Source organism: Carlito syrichta, unplaced genomic scaffold (genome assembly GCF_000164805.1).
Source record: "Carlito syrichta isolate Samal-C Ts95f unplaced genomic scaffold, Tarsius_syrichta-2.0.1 Scaffold117975, whole genome shotgun sequence".
Taxonomy (NCBI): Eukaryota; Metazoa; Chordata; class Mammalia; order Primates; family Tarsiidae; genus Carlito; species Carlito syrichta.
Window position 1 is genome coordinate 23,529 of NW_007062071.1, and position 16,868 is coordinate 40,396.

Sequence of the window (16,868 nt, forward strand, 5' to 3'; positions counted from 1 at the left end):
GGAGCAGCCACTGCACTCCAGTCTGGGTGACAAAGTGAGACTCCAACTCAAAGAAAAAAAGGGGGGGATGTTATTACCATTTAGGATTAAATGAGATAAAGCATGTGCATAAGTCACAGAACAAGTCCTTGCTGAACAGTGGCTCTTATTATCACTACTATTTGTTAAATTCCTGTAGCAGGAGTCCAAAATCTTTAACTTTTTTTTCTCTTTAAATAAATTTTTTAGGGAGCCAGGAACCTGGAGACAGTGTACCTGGAGTGAAATCCACTGCAGAAGGACACCCCCATATAGGCAAAAGGCCATGCTTACCCTCCTGTCCATGTGACAGATTAACATCACATTCGTCAGGTTCTGAGTATTCCTTGCTCTTCACCTGGTCCCTCTTCTCAAAAGAACTGCCCAGCCAAGGTTTTTTTAATCTACATGTTGCTATCCATGGCAAGAAAAGGCACTGGAGATAGCTAATGTGTATGACGTAGCTCACCATTTGAGATGCCATTATTATTAAATCTTGCCACATTCAAAATAAATAAATAAATGTTTTACTTTAGGAACAGGGTTGCTCTGTCACCCAGGCTGGAGTGCAGTGGAACAGCCATAGCCCAAGCAGCCTTGAACTCCTAGACTCAAGGGGTCCTTTGATCTCAGCCTCCTGAGTAGCTGGGAGTATAGGCATGCACCACCATACCTGGCTAAGGTTTTTTAGAGACATGGTCTCACTATGTTGCCTGGACTGGTCTTGAACTCCTGGCCCCAAATGATCTTCCTGCCTCAGCCTCCCAAGTACGTGGGATTATAGGCATAGCCACCACACCCGGCCTCTTTTGCTTTCTTCAGGCAACCTGTAGGGGGTGTGTTGATTCCTGACAGTTCCCTTTGCCTAAAACCACTGTAATCAGCAATTACCTGTTCCTCTTTCGATGAGTGCCATGTAGTAGAGATTGGTGTCCCCAGCCAGTCCTGCCTCCACAATGTCTTTGGTGAAATGCAGCTCCTAGAAGAGGCACCATAGACAAGAAGCTAACTGCTGACTCCTCTGTTCAAATCTCCTTCCCTTCCGGTGGAAAGGACAGGAGCCAAAAGGTGATGTGGTCCTGCAACCTCCAGGACAGCGAGGGTAACCTGTCACTTCTACACCTACCATGTAATCCTCATGGGCAATTGTCACCCATTTCACCAGGCGAGAGACAACCTTGGCAGGGAAGAGGTACTGACAATCGCTGGTAACTGGTACAATGCCATGTTCTAAAAGAGAGGAAGACAGGTGGTGTCACGGGTAGAAATTAGGTGCCACAGCTGGGTAACTAGCATCCTCCTGGGGCTTTCTGGAGGGCTTAGACGGCCCTGGCAGCTGTCCAGGTACACCTAGTACTCAAGAGGTACCCAAGTCAACACGTGCCAGGAATGGAGGCATACTAAACTGACCTTAACCCAGTGCTAGGTGCTTGTGGCCAGACCCATCACCAGCATCACGCTGCTTTCTCCTTAATGCAAATGATGACTAAAACTCCCTGCAGCCGGAACCAGGGACATTGCCTCTGCAGCAATGACTGTTAATTAGATCAAACAGTGGAGAGAGCTGTTTTCACAGCTGACCTTGATGGAGGAAATGACTGAAGTGTTCTGTGTCAGTTCCTCTAAGGGAGAAGAGCTAGAAAACTGCTCCAGGGTAAACTCCTGCTGGCGTTTCAATAAACAAATATGCCAATACAGTAAACGCTGTCCAGGATTACAGTCATTCAACCTGGGAACAAAACAAACTCAGCAATGCTGATGGGGAACAAAGCCCCATGGATAAGCAATGCTGTCCTGGAAAGATTGGTGTTCACGTAGAGTCCAAGAACTGGCCCAGGGAGAGGGGGGCTCTACAGATGGGCCCTGGAAACCCAATGCCTTTCTTGTCAGTGACTCTTAAAGATCTGAAGATCCTGACACAGCCTACCCCACAACCCACCCACAGCAAGTGCCCTGCACATGGTAAGCACTTGACAAGTATTTACCAAATGAATAAATTAAAAGAAGCCACTGTACAGTCATCACCTAAGTCAGTGGCTCATCAAAATCATGTGGGAGCTTAGGTGAAAACCTGAGGGTGGGAGGTACTCAGCCTTAACCTGGTCTTGGGGGAAGAATGAGGGGATGCAGCCCTGGCCAACTCTATTCAAATAAGCTGAATGTGAGCTCCACGAAAGAGGAGGGGTAATCTGCCCATTATATTCGCTGTTCTTCCCCCAGCACTATGCTGGGTGCCTGGCATAAATCAGACTCTCAGTAAATATATGTCGAATGCACATCAAAGTCTACAATGAACTGCCCCTGACCAACCTGCAAACTTCTGCCACCCAAAGGCTTTGGGCCTCCTCTTTGAGGGCCAGGAGGACAATCCTAATGGCTCTGAGGGGAGTTCTGACTTCTGCTTGGATGGGCTGTAGCTCTGCCCAGTAGCCCTGCCAGTAAAGCCAGGAATCCAGGTCTCTGTGATTTCTTGTCAGAAATCAAAAGTTCTAGCCAGGCTCGGTGGCTCAGCCTATAATCCCGCGCCTTTGGGAGGCTGAGGTGAGTGGATTGCCTGAGCCCGCGGGTTCAAGACCCGCCTGAGCAGAGAGACCTCATCTCTACAGTAAATCAAAAAATCAGCCGGGCGTAGTAGCGCATGCCTATAATTCCGGCTACTCGGAAGGCTGAGGTGGAAGGATCACTGGAGCCCGGCAGGTCGCTGCAGTGGCTGGGAGCGGCCACTGCACTCCAGTCTGGGCAATAGAGTGAGACTCCAACTCAAAAAAAAAAAAAAAAAAAAAGAAATCAAAAGTTCTGAGTGACAAGCTAAGTCATTTTTGTCCCTGTATTGTCTGAGTGACTCTTAAGCCCCAGCCCCATCAACAACTTACCTAAGGATGCAAACTGTTTGTGGAGGGCTAGGCGGGACTGTACCCTGGTCTTCAATAGTTTCATGGTGGTCTCCATGTGGCTGGCACTTAGCGAGTGGTCAGCGATCACTGTGTGCTGGGGAGAAAATGAAAGACACACACCTGAGTGCTCCCCTCCAGATATCACCTGTTCTGGAAGCTGATTGCCTGCAGCAGCCTGGATTATTCACACCCCATGGTGGGCATCTTTTAGGAACGTCAGGGCTTATCTGCTATGACAGTCCAGAAGTTGAGTCCCAGAAGAAACAACACAAGCTGCTGCGTTCTTTTTTTTTGAGTTGGAGTCTCACTCTGTCGCCCAGAATGGAGTGCAGTGGCACGCTCCTAGCCACCGCAGCCTTGACCTGCTGGGCTCTGGCGATCCTTCCACCTCAGCCTTTTAAGTAGCCAGAACTACAGGCGCACGCTACCACGCCCGGCTAATTTTTGATTTATAGTAGAGATGAGGTCTCGTCTCATAGAAGGTGGGTCTCGAACCCGTGGGCTCAGGCAATCCTCAGGCCTTGGCCTCCCAAGTGCTGGGATTACAGGTTGAGCCGCTGAGCCACCAAGCCCGGCTGCTGCTGGGTTCTTGAGAGGGTGTGGTTAACTCCTGAAAAAAGACAGGTTTCGGCTAAGGGGCCAGCCCCCTGGAGTTCTGCTCAAATACTTGGCATCCTTGTGCACAAGACTGAGGCCAGCAGAGCCTGCTGCCGTGCTATACCCAGAGCAAGGATTCAAGTCACCTTGGTGTAGAAGGCTACTAAACTCAGAAAGAAGGCAAAAGGTACTTCAATACTTGCACACCTCAGACATTTTAGTGTTCTGAGTGGATGGAAGACAGATCACAACCCTGAGGGAAAGCATTCTGCTAGTTTAATGCTCCAAAGAGGTCTTTCTGGAGCCTACACAGGAAGAGAGGAGATAGAGCTCTTTACCTAAGAAGACTGGATTAGGGTACACACCTGGGGTTGCTCTTTGGGGAAGTGGAGGCCACCCAGCTTCTGTACCCACAAATAGGGGTGACCTAGGTCAAGCACATAGTCTCTCAAAGTCAGGATGCTGCAGAAGACAGAATTAAATAATTTTTATAAGTCATTTCTGCTGGGGTCACAGGATATAGCCCTCCTCCCACTCTCCCATGTCCTACAAACAGGCCAGTCCCGAGGCTTGGCCATGCTGAGCAGCCAGGTTGCAGCAAAGTCTGCAAAACTCCTTAATTTCGTCTATTCCTTAATGTGAATTTCATTTCTCCCACATTCACTTTCCTCATTTTCCCATCGTAACCTTCACCTCACAAGCAAATATCAAATACAAAGCAGTGTACTGATCTCTTCATTGAACTGCCAACTTACACAACATTTTTTAAAACGTTTAATACTTTGGATAATTAAAATGGTAAACATTTTCATTGTATCTCATGTTCTTACCATGTTCTCCACATTTTGTTCCTTCTACCCTTTTCTGCCCTTCCATGACCTTCCTTTGCCTTATAAGCAAGAATGAGTAAGCACTTCCTTCTGCCTAAGATCCTTCCTGTCCTCCGGGTCGCCTCTGGCCATAAGAGGTCTCCAGCACTGAGTCACCAGAGAATCTTGTAATTAGAGAAGCCAGGAGAGGAGGAAATACTGCTGACTCACCCAACTTTATCAAACTGATACTGATTGGCTGGATTTGGAGTTTTCTTTCCATGATCCCCAGGATATAAGCAGCTCAGAACTGAATCAGGAGACAGCAAGTCACTGGAAAAGGGAGAGGAGACTGCAGTGAGAACGTGGCCAACATCTTTCCATAACCCAGACTGATATGTGGGGATGGTAGCGCCATCTCTCAATGATGAGCAATGCTACCATTTATTGAATAATTCCTGTGTGCCAGTCTCTTTGTATGCTCAAGGACATCAGATCGTCACAATTCTGTGACAGAATTTCCATTTTACAAAAGAGAAACTTCAGGCTTTGAAAGATAAGACTTATCCAAGACCAAACTGCTAATAAATGATGGAGGTGGGTTTATATTATATGATCAAAGAGAGTAGTATCCTTAACTCACCAATTTTTTTTTTTTGTGAGTCAGGGTCTCACTCTGTTGTCCAAGCTAGAGTATAGTGACACAATCACAGCTCACCACTGCTTCCAACTCCTAGGCTCAAGCAGTCCTCTTGCCTCAGCCTCCTGAGTAGCTGGGACTACAGGTGTATATGTGCCACCATGTTCAACTAATTTTTTGATTTTTTTTTATAGAGTCAAGGTCTTGCTATATAGCCCAGGCTCCTGAGCTCAAGTGATTCTCCCCACTTAGCCTCCTGTAATGTGCTGAGATTACAGGTGTGAACCGCCACACCCAGCCTTAACCCACCAATTTTCTCTACATCACTATCCCTTCAAGATTTATATGGTGGTCAGGGCCTTACCTCCAAGGAGCAAAGTCCCACAACACCAGCAATAGAAATAATTAGGATTTTCACAGAAGCAGAACAGCTTTCTTTCTACCCCAGAGAGAACAAATGTGTAGCTTTGGTGTGGTCTATCTCACTTTGATGAAATCTCATGCTAATCACAGAAAAGGCCCCTTTTATATTCCCGGGTTCCAGGAAAAGATATTATCATATACACTGAAGACAAGATGACCCAGCGCTATAAGCTGGGGTGGGGGGCACTACTGCCACCCACCTGGGATGATTAGGGCACAGTTTGTAATTCAACTGAAAAGCAGAGAAGAGACGATGTGGGGGTATAATGTAGTAATTTCATCACAAAGGATGACAAGGCCCATTCTTTCCCTGAACCATCAGGAGGTTCTCCTTTGTCCTTCCAAGGACAGCATCAGGGCAACTCAGGCAGGACAGGCTGGTCATGGTTTTGGCCTTAAAATACCTTCGGAAACTTAACACCAGGAGAGCAGTAGCTTCTAGCTCTTCCCTATTCTGTCTCACTGACGCCCCCTGCCCCTCAAGGTCTCTGCCGCCTTTACTACCTCACTGATTACAAAATAAATACAACTTTTCAGTCTTTTAACCAGTGTTCAGTGACTATTACTAATAGATGGAATCAACCAAAATAAAACAGAACAGCTCGGTGGCTCAGCCTGTAATCCCGCGCCTTTGGGAGGCTGAGGTGAGTGGATTGCCTGAGCCCGCGGGTTCGAGACCCGTCTGGGCAGCAAGACCTCATCTCTACAATAAATCAAAAAATCAGCCTGGCGTGGTAGCGCATGCCTGTAATTCCGGCTACTTGGAAGGTTGAGGCGGAAGGATCGCTGGAGCCCAGCAGGTCGAGGCTGAGGTGGCCGGGAGTGGTCACTGCACTCCAGTCTGGGCAACAGAGTGAGACTCCAAGTCAAATAAAATAAAATAAAAAAAAAAAAAAAAAATAAAATAAAATAAAATTTTAGAACAAAAGATACCACTAATTGAATAGTCTTTTTTGTTTTGGTGTTATATTTTTATGGCTATATATAGACTCTCCTTTTATGTCCATTGTTTTTACCAAATTCAGTTGTTCTGATCCACCAGTGGTAGATGTTATTTTGGCAAGAAGGTTTGATTTTTCTATCAGGTGCGGGATTACAGGCTGAGCCACCAAGCCTGGCTCTAAAATTTTATTTAAAAGATGGGATTAGGCCGGGATCAGTGACTCAGTCTATAATCCCAGCATTATGGGAGGCCGAGGCAAGTAGATTGTCTGAGCCCACGGTTCGAGACAAGCCCACGCAACTTGGCGAGACCTCACCTCTACAATAAAAAATAAAAATAAAGCCGGGCTCGGTGGCTCAGCCTATAATCCCGCACCTTTGGGAGGCTGAGGTGAGTGGATTGCCTGAGCCCACGGGCTCAAGACCCACCTGGGCAACTTGGCGAGACCTCATCTCTACAAAAAATCAAAATAAGCCGGGCATGGTAGCGCGTGCCTGTAGTTCTAGCTACTTGGAAGGCTGAGGTGGAAGGATTGCCGGAGCCCAGCAGGTTGAGGCTGCGGTGGCCGGGAGCGGCCACTGCACTCCAGTCTGGGTGACAGAGTGAGACTCCAACTCAAAAAAATAAATAAATAAATAAATAAATAATACAAAATATTAGCCACACGTGGTAGTGCAAGCCTGTAGTTCCGGCTACTTGGAAGGCTGATGTGGAAGGATCTCCAGAGCACAGCAGGTAGTTGCTGGGGTGGCTGTGAGTGTGCCACTGCACTCCAACCTGGGCAAGGGAGTAAGACTCCAACTCAAAAAAAAAAAATGGAATTAGGCAAGAAGAAGTGGTTCACACCTGTAATCCCAGAATTTTGGGAGGTGGAAACAAGAAGACTGCCTGAGCTCAAGCTCATCCTGGGGAACCTGGTAAGACCTCATCTCTATAATAAATCAAAAAATCAGTCATGTATGGTGGCACATGCCTGTAGTTCCAACTACTTGGAAGGCTGAAGTGGAAGGATCACCTGAGCCCAGCAGGTCAAGACTGCAGTGGCCATGAGCGTGCCACTGCACTCCAGCCTGGGCAACAGAGTGAGATTCCGACTTAAAAAAAAAAATTAGTAAACTAAGAATGAAAAATGATTAAAAATAGTTTACTGGTTTAATTAAAAATAGACTAAAATGAGCAAATAAAGATCATTCTGGAAAATAATTTCTTCAGGAAAATTGAGCTATAATTCTGATTTAAATGTTTGTATTAAAAACATTAATTCTCCAATGAATTAACAGATCTAGGCAACAGTCATCAATTCTGGTAATATCACAAAAATATAGACAGCCTGTGCCTCCTGATGGAAGTATTCAACAACTATGACTCAACTCTGCCCTTTCCCCACCAAAATAACAAAAATCAAAACCAAAATAGGATGTGATCATTGATTTATAAGAACCATAGGAAGAAGCTGTATCATGGAATACACTCATCAAAATCCAGACTTAAAGCCGGGTTCAGTGGCTCAACCTGTAATCCCGCGCCTTTGGGAGGCTGAGGTGAGTGGATTGCCTGAACCCACAGGTTCTAGACCCGCCTGGGCAGGCGAGACCTCATCTCTATAATAAAATCAAAAAATTAGCCAGGCGTGGTAGCACACGCCTGTAACTCCAGCTACTCGGAAGGCTGAGGCGGAAAGATCGCCGGAGCCCAGCAGGTGAGGCTGCGGTGGCTGGGAGTGGCTACTGCACTCCAGTCTGGGTGACAGAGTGAGACTCCAACTCAAAAAAAAAAAAAAAAAATCCAGACTTAGAGGAATCTACAGAGCAAACAACCCATTTTCCTCAGTTTTCCATCTGTAAAGTAGGAAGATAGCTAGACAACACCTAAAGGCCTTAAAGATCTAACCTTGGTTTCACAGTGGCACTTCCTTACATGTTTCTTACCTGCTTGGAGGCCAAAGCCTACCTGGCAATGACAGCAGTATAGTACACAGGCCAGGCTGACTAAATTATGACTCTCCCCTCATACCTGTAACCTTAGGGCAACCCCTTAATTGTCCAGAGCCTCTGTTAACTCACCTTGTATAGCTATTGTAAGAAAAGCTGCTGATGATAAACTGCCATTTACCAAGTGCCTCATCTATGCAAAGCACTTGATCTGACTCTTCATAGGCATCCTGGGAGAGGATATTACAATTAAAGACATCAGAGTAAGGAGACGGACTCTGAGGCCAGGTATACAGCTTAGAGAGGAGCTGGAGTTTAGCATGCAATAAAGCCAGCCTGTGACCCTGTAATTAGCATGTAGGGCATCTAAGAAATGAGCAAGCAGAAAGCTCAGGACAAGAAGTCCTACTGCAATCCCAGATGCCCTGGAGCTGTTCACTAAGCCAAGAACCCTGGATGAGCAGTATAACTGGACACTCAGAAAAAGCAAGTCCTGGGCTCCCTCTGCTGGGGTCTAGTGGGAAAAGGGTCAATTTCATTCAGAGTACTCCTGGGCAGTCCAGAAACACAAGCACAGTGACCAAGGCTGCTGTGGCCTGAGGAGGATAAGTGCAGGGTCTAAGACCCAGGAGACACCCACCATCAGGAAGGAGAAGGGATGGCAAGAGCTCTACCAAGTAGCAGACCTGTGCTTCCCTGACTCTCAATGGTCTTTCTACAGCTGACAGTGAGACCAGGTCGGGGCAGAACCGAGTGCTGGGCTGAGGCAGTGCTCTTATAAAAGTGGAGGCTATTTCACCCCATTCCTTCTCAGTCCTTTGTTCTTCCCACCCCTGGCTATGGAACAAAAATGCTCTGGGCAGGGACTTCCTGGAGATGTGAAGGCTCTCATTACCATACCTCTGCTTACCCTCCTCAAAACCTCCACAGACAGCCGGGCTCAGTGGCTCAGCCTGTAATCCCGCGCCTTTGGGAGGCTGAGGTAAGTAGATCGCCTGAGCCTGTGGGTTCGAGACCCGCCTGGGCAGCGAGACCTCATCTCTACAATAAATAAAAAAATCAGCCGGGCATGGTAGCACATGCCTGTAATTCCAGCTACTTGGAAGGCTGAGGCGGAAGGATCGCCGGAGCCCAGCAGGTCGAGGCTGCGGTGGCCGGGAGTGGCCACTGCACTCCAGTCTGGGTGACAGAGTGAGACTCCAACTCAGAAAAAAAAAAAACCTCCACAGAGACCCAGCCTAGTTCTCCTCCCGCCACCCAGGTAAGGACAACCAGGGCTTGAGCTAAGCTAGGAAGAAAAATCCCAGCACCTTGAGACAGAAAGAGAGAGGAAAAAAAAAGAGTGGCTTAAATATATCAATCTGATAGATCCTGCCCAATTTCATTTTACATTCACACACTTTACACTGGTTGCAAAAAGCTAATGCTCTGTCCCACCTACTCACTATTAACATCTGCTGCATAGTAAGAGGACATCACAAATTCAAGTCAGAGAATGCCTTCTAAATACCAGTGACATGCCAGGACTTTCAGTCCATCCAGGCACAACGAGAGTCAACATAGCCATGAGCCTTCTCAGAGCCAGAGGGAGGAACTGAACGCAGTCCCGCACTACAGCTCTTGTTACTCCCTCCTCCTACAACCTACTCCCCACAGCGCCTTCCATACCCTGCACTGATGGGGGTGATCAGCTCAGTGGCAGTTGTCACTTTGGCTTTTACTGTCATGATGTTGAGGTTCATGAGGTAGTAGAAAGTCAGGTGAAGAACACTGTCATCTGGAGGGGGATGAAGAAGAGAGAATTTTTGAGTCAAACACTCACAGCAAAGTCAATAGTATCATAGAAAGAAATTCTAAGGGGCTTTTAAAATGTTTTACTTTAAGCCGGGCTCGGGGGCTCAGCCTGTAATCCCGCGCCTTTGGGAGGCTGAGGTGAGTGGATTGCCTGAGCCCGCGGGTTTGAGACCCGCCTGGGCAGGCGAGATCTCATCTCTACAATAAAATCAAAAAATTAGCTGGGCATGGTAGTGCGCGCCTGTAATTCCGGCTACTCGGAAGGCTGAGGTGGAAGGATCACCGGAGCCCTGCAGGTCGAGGTTGTGGTGGCCGGGAGCGGCCACTACACTCCAGTCTGGGCGACAGAGTGAGACTCCAACTCAAAAAAAAAAAAAAAAATGTTTTACTTTAAACACACACACACACACACACACACACACACCCCCTCAAAATAAAAAGTTTTTTAAAAAGGCAAAGAGAAGACCAGTATGCACAACCTGTTTCATTTGCATAAAAAATAAAGCAGGAAGGTACTAAATATATATTTGTATAAAAGCTTTTAGTTGTATAGAATATTTCCAGAAAATATGTAAGAAATCTGTAATGATGTTTGACCTTGGAGGTAAGGCCTAGGAATGGCTTCTGGAAGCCTAGAGTGAGAAAGAACCTTAAATTTCATTGTTAACTCCTATACTGCTTGAATACTTTATTGTTTACTACTCTTTCCATATAAAACCAGTTTCAAAACAAATATTATCTGCAAAATTAAAAATTCTACTTACATTTATTAAATTAAACTTGTTGGTCTCATTACTCAAAATCTGTATACTCTTGCAACTTGTTCTGGATATCTGACTTATCAAATTCAGAAAGAGGTATAGTTTTAACAAGCTTTCCTTATGTATCTAGAATTTTATTGCTATGTTGTTATGGTTATGACTTAACAACAAAAAGGAACAAACACCATGCAAAACAATGAGAAAAAACAGAGAAATATAAAATAAGAATCTTTTTTTGAGCAAGGAGGCCTCTGGTCCCCTGGACCCTCTGTCCCTGCAGCTGGCTGAACTCTAGTGCCCCAGATCCCCCAGAGCAAAGTGAGTGCAGACAGACCTTTGCATTTCAGATCGAGCATGACAGACAGCGGGTGCCTCTTTAGCATCTCCTTGCGCTTGTCATCCAACTGAACCCCCAGAGTGGGCCGCCGGCGTTTCTGGACAAAGAAGAGAACCAAGCTAATGAGCACTGGTCACAAAAGTCTACCCTTTCCTTCTTCCTACCGGCTAGGGCCTCAACACTGCTGCCTGGGACCTGCTGCTTCAGCTCGTCAGGCTGCCAGCCACACACTCCAGCAGCCCTTTCTTTCAAACCTCTTTCTTCTGCTTTTAGGGAGAATGGTGCCTGCAAACAAGCAGGCCCCAGTGCAGCTGCCTGGTGCCCCCAAGCGAGGAACTGGCTCTCACCGTGGTCTGCTCCTCCTCAGCATCTGAGTCGCTCTCGTCATCTGCAGTCACACAGAGAAGTCAGCTAGAGGTCAGATGGTCCCAAATGCTCCCCCAAACACCTCAATCCACAGGGCATAAAGGAGCTCAAACTCTAACTTTTTTTTTTTAGTTGGAGTCTTACTCTGTTGCCGAGGTTGGAGTGCAGTGGCATGCTCACGACCACCACAGCCTCAACCTGCTGGGCTCAGGCGATCCTTCTACCTCAGCTTCCCAAGTAACTGGAACTACAGGTGTGCGCTACCAAGTCCAGCTAATTTTTTTCATTTATTGTAAAGATGAGGTCTCACCAAGTTACCCAAGCTGGTCTTGAACCCCTGAGCTCAGGTAATTCTCTCATCTCCAACTCCTAAAATGCTGGGATTACAGGCATGAGCCACTACACCTGGCTTGACTCCAACTTTTGTAAAACGGGTTTCTTTAGAATGTTAATTTGCTTCTTATTCAGTATAGAAAACATGGTGATGGAAAAAGAGTAAAAAAGAATAACCTATAATCCCACCATCCCTGTTTTTTTTAAGAGCTTTTAAAAATAAGCCGGGCTCGGTGGCTCAGCCTGTAATCCTGTGCTTTGGGAGGCTAAGGTGAATGGATTGCCTGAGCCCGCAGGTTCGAGACCCACCTGGGAAACTTGGTGAGACCTCATCTCTACAATAAATCAAAAAGTAGCCGGGCATGGTAGCACGCGCCTGTAGTTCCAGCTACTTGGAAAGCTGAGGCGGAAGGATCGCCGGAGCCCGGCAGGTCGAGGCTGCAGTGGCCGGGAGTGGCTACTGCACTCCAGTCTGGATGACAGAGTGAGACTCCAACTCAGAAAAAAAGAAAAAAAAAGAATAATAATTTTCTTAGAATGGAGATGAGGTCTGCTATATTATATTGTCCAGACTGGTCTTGAACTCCTGGACTCAAGTAATCCTCTTGCCTTGGCCTCCAAAAATACTGGGATGATAGGTGTGAGCCACCATGCCTGGCCTAAAGGGCTTTTTTTTTTTTGAGTTGGAGTCTCACTCTGTCACCCAGACTGGAGTGCAGTGGCTGCTCCCGGCCACCGCAGCCTCGACCTGCTGGGCTCCGGCGATCCTTCCGCCTCAGCCTTCCGAGTAGCCGGAATTACGGGCGTGCGCTACCACGCCCGGCTGATTTTTTGATTTATTGTAGAGATGAGGTCTCGCTGCCCAGGCGGGTCTTGAACCTGCGGGCTCAGGCAATCCTCTCACTTCAGCCTCCCAAAGGCGCGGGATTACAGGCTGAGCCACCGAGGCCGGCTCTAAAGGGCTTTTTAGTGTCATTTTCACGGATCACAAGTCCCTCCTGGTGATGGTGGTAATAAGAGTAATATATAACAACCATATAGAACTAACAGAATTCATATAATTTAAAGGGTTGTTATGTGATGAGAATGATGCTAAGGACCCCGGAGGTATTACCTTATTTTTTTTTGAGTTGGAGTCTCACTCAGTCGCCCAGACTGGACCTATTGGGCTCCGGCGATCCTTCCACCTCAGCCTTCCGAGTAGTTGGAACTACAGGCACGCGCTACCATGCCCGGCTGATTTTTTGATTTATTGTGGAGATGAGGTCTCGCCAAGTTGCCCAGGCGGGTCTTGAACCCACGGGCTCAGGCAATTCACTCACCTCAGCCTCCCAAAGGCGCGGGATTACAGGGTGAGCCACCAAGCCCGGCTTGGTATTACCTTATTTAATCCACATAATAGTTACACATGAGATGTTACTATTTTTCATAAGATGAGTAAATTGAAGCTCAGAAATGTTAAACAGGGTCAGTGAGCTAGTAAGTGGCAGGACTGAGTCTTGTGACTTGGAGTCAGAGACAACACTTGTGACTCCAAGAACTGAGCTCTTTCCCTGCCTACTTAGGTGCTAAAACATCAAAGTCAAACTTCCTGCTACACAGAAACAATCCAGCTAATTCTCAAAGGACAAGCCCTCGCGTGGTAACTTCTTCGTGTCCCTCGGGGAGGCAGTCCAACCACTACAGTACCTTGGGAGTCTTCAGGAGGCTTGAACAGAGCCTTAGCTTCATCCACACTGCCTTCGATCGCCACAGATAATGTCTTATCTGGGGGCAAGAAAAGGTGTGGCAGAAAAGCTGATGAGTGAAGGTGCAAAGTGACGCAGCAGGCCAGCTCTGGGCTGCACTTCTGCTTCTGCCCCAGCTCCTAGCTAACTGAGGGAGGGAAGGCAAAAGCCCTGGCTTGGGACGAAGAGGAACAAGTTGGGAAACCTTAATTTTGTGTTTATCATTTACTGAGAGCAAACAGCTTAAAGTGCAGATTCCTGGATTAGCATCACCTGAGACTAGAGGTAAATGTCTGTCTGTATACACCAGGGCACAGAAATTCAAACTGAGGGTCTAAAGACACATGGAACGCCTCTGCCAATTGTCTTAAAAGTTCTCACCAAAAGCCCAAACCTATTCACATCCCAGAAATAATGGTTCTCGACTAAATGCTTGTTCTCTATTTTACACTACACCAAGCACCTGGCTGGCACTGTCTCATTTAACTGGGACTTTGCAGTCCAGTTCCAGACCTGAGTCCCTGACCCACCAATTCTCAAACATGTGACCTAGAAACGTGTGTCATTACTCTGAGCCTCAGTTTCTGTATCTATGAAATGTAAACTTGACAACGAACAACTGTTCTAGGTGGTAGAAACTTAAGGAGCTGATGCTTATTATTTTATTTTACAAAATTATTTTAAAAATTAAATTTTTATCCTCAAAACAACCCTATAGGAGCAATACTAATTATTATAGTCATTTATAGATGAGGAACTTAAGGCTCAGAGAAGTTAGATACCACAGTCAAAAAGCAGATAAGCCAAGATTCAAGATCAGGTCTGTTCAACCTAAGTTTGGCCCAAGCACATAAGTTGACAGCCTGTTCCAAACCCCCAACCTCCCTTTCTGGAATTCTGAGGATCTAGTGCTGTGAGGTCAGACAAGTCACCACCCTCTTGCTCCACTATTAAGAATACAGGTAGTCACAGAAACCTGAAACAGTTTGCCCAGCCACACTAAGGAGGGACAGCAAACTTCCCCCCAAGTGGCTGACTACTGCCTTATCTATGGTAACCATCACTACTGACCCCAGACAAGCTGGTTGCCCCCCATCCTCCGCATCACCATTGGCAAATGCCAGACTATTCTTTCAATCATTTAATCTTAGAAATCTACAGGAAAATGGGAATGAAAATAGGCTGGATTTTAAACACAAAAGATAAAAAAATTACTCACCCTGTCTAGGGGGCTGGGAGGATTTCAAATGAGCTGATTATGGAAACAGGAGGGAAAACAAAGGGGAAGGAGAGGACCAGAAAGATCGGGAAGACACAAGAAGAGAGACAGTAATGTGTTGGTGTCCATGGCTGAGAGGAGAAGCAAGCACTGGGGCAATACATGTCTGTCTGATGCAGTGGGGTAGGGAGAAAAGTAAGGTGCTAGATAAAAGCTGCATTAGGGCAAGAAGCAAGGTCTCCCAAAATTTCTCAAAGCCCTAGCAGTCATACCCTGCTCTTAAGCTTAAAGAGGACATATCATCTAACCTGGTAATTCACTAGAATGACATGCAGCCTGTTTCAGAGCATAGTGAAAGCCTGGGAGAGCAGACTAGGACCTGTGTTCACCAAGCCCCTCCACCCTGAAGTGCAGCAATAGGCCCCCGATCCATCTGCCAAGCGTGCTTTGATGGGATGAGCACCTGGGAGCCCAGACAGATTGCCTGGACCCTGTACCCAAGAGCCATACAGGCAGATTCATAAATGATTCAAAGTCAGCTGTTCTGAGATACCTATCAGGTTAGTCCAGCCTTAGGCCAGCTGGTCAGAGCAGCCATGCAGGTGGTGCGGAAGGAAAGCAGCACCTGTCACCTGAGGGCTTCTAGGCAGTGCTGGGAAGTTTCCAGGGTGGACAGTGCTTCCAAATGACTCAACCAGCCATGGCTGCTGCTCCGACTGCCCCTTCTCCTTGCCCGGGCCCCATACTCACCACAGGCCTGCCCATATGCAGTGGCCTGGACAAAGAGGACGTAGAGGGGAGGTGGCAGGTGCCTGGCTGTCTCATACTGCTTGTGAGCCTGGTCGAATGGCATGAAGAGATATTCTTGCACTGGGAGGGAAGCCTACACACAACAAAAGAAGGGTTTTTGCTTTTCCTTTTTTAGCCAGTCCACATAGGAACATGTGGCAGGTTAGTGACTATATATTTTTTATTTATAAAAGTGATACATAGCTGGACACAGTGGCTCCAGCCTGTATTCCCAGCGCTTTGGGAGGCCAAGGTGAGGGGACTGCCTGAGCCCATGGGTATGAGAACAGCAACTTGGTGAGAACTCATCTCTACAATAAAAATTTAAAAATTAGTCAGGTGCGGTAGCACGCACCTGTAGTTCCAGCTACTTGGAAGGCTGAAGCAGAAGGATTGCCTGAGCCCAGCAGGTCAATACTGGGATAGCCATGAGCGTGCCATGGCACTCCAACCTGAATGAAAGAGTGAGACTTTAACTCAAAAAAAAAAAAAAAAAAAAGTGATACATGATAAACTAGTAGAATGAATAGGCTGATAAAAGGTCAATACAAAAAAATCCATGGCATTTCTTGATACCAGCCACAAACAAAATGAAATTGTAAAAAGATACCATTTACAGTTGCATCAAGAAAATATAAAATATGTAACAATAAATAAACGAAAGGTGTGTAAGACTCTATACAAAGACCTGAGAAATAAAAGGTCTAAATAAGTAGAGAGATATAAATGCCAATGGCCTGGAAGACTCAAATATTGTCCAGACATCAATTTTCCCCAAAGTGATCTATAGATTCAATGTAATCCCAATGAAAATATCAGCAAGTGAAAACAAACAAGCTAATTCTGCTGGGCTCGGTGGCTCAGCCTGTAATCCTGCGCCTTGGGAGGCTGAGGTGAGTGGACTGCCTAAGCCCACGGGTTCGAGACCCGCCTGGACAACTTGGTGAGACCTCATCTCTACAATAAATCAAAAAATTAGCTGGGCGTGGTAGTGCGCGACTGCAGTTCCAGCCACTTGGAAGGCTGAGGTGGAAGGATCGCCTGAGCCCAGCAGGTCGAGGCTGCAGTGGCCAGGAGCGGCCACTGCACTCCAGTCTGGGCGAGGGAGTGAGACTCCAACTCAAAAAAACAAAACAAAACAAATGCCGGGCTCGGTGGCTCAGCCTGTAATCCCATGCCTTTGGGAGGCTGAGGTGAGTGGATTGCCTGAACTCGCGGGTTCGAGACCCGCCTGGGCAGCAAGACCTCATCTCTACAATAAATCAAAAAATCAGCTGGGCGTGGTAG

General features: G+C 46.9%; 1 protein-coding gene across 2 annotated transcripts in view; it reads right to left on the reverse strand.

The window, feature by feature from the left end:
- Nucleotides 1–16,868, reverse strand: part of THOC5 (THO complex 5) — a 41,997-nt gene that overhangs the window by 7,060 nt on the left and 18,069 nt on the right. Inside the window, exons 9-19 of one of the 2 annotated variants that reach the window (XM_008047850.1) lie at nucleotides 15,543–15,675; nucleotides 14,793–14,825; nucleotides 13,536–13,613; nucleotides 11,495–11,535; nucleotides 11,145–11,244; nucleotides 9,924–10,032; nucleotides 4,550–4,651; nucleotides 3,875–3,971; nucleotides 2,892–3,006; nucleotides 1,145–1,248; nucleotides 910–997 (exon numbers count right to left, since the gene is read on the reverse strand). In XM_008047850.1, coding sequence (XP_008046041.1) covers nucleotides 910–997; nucleotides 1,145–1,248; nucleotides 2,892–3,006; nucleotides 3,875–3,971; nucleotides 4,550–4,651; nucleotides 9,924–10,032; nucleotides 11,145–11,244; nucleotides 11,495–11,535; nucleotides 13,536–13,613; nucleotides 14,793–14,825; nucleotides 15,543–15,675 — 1,000 coding nt within the window. The remainder of the gene's footprint in view (nucleotides 1–909; nucleotides 998–1,144; nucleotides 1,249–2,891; nucleotides 3,007–3,874; nucleotides 3,972–4,549; nucleotides 4,652–9,923; nucleotides 10,033–11,144; nucleotides 11,245–11,494; nucleotides 11,536–13,535; nucleotides 13,614–14,792; nucleotides 14,826–15,542; nucleotides 15,676–16,868) is intronic. The other variant, XM_021707444.1, reaches the window with a different exon arrangement.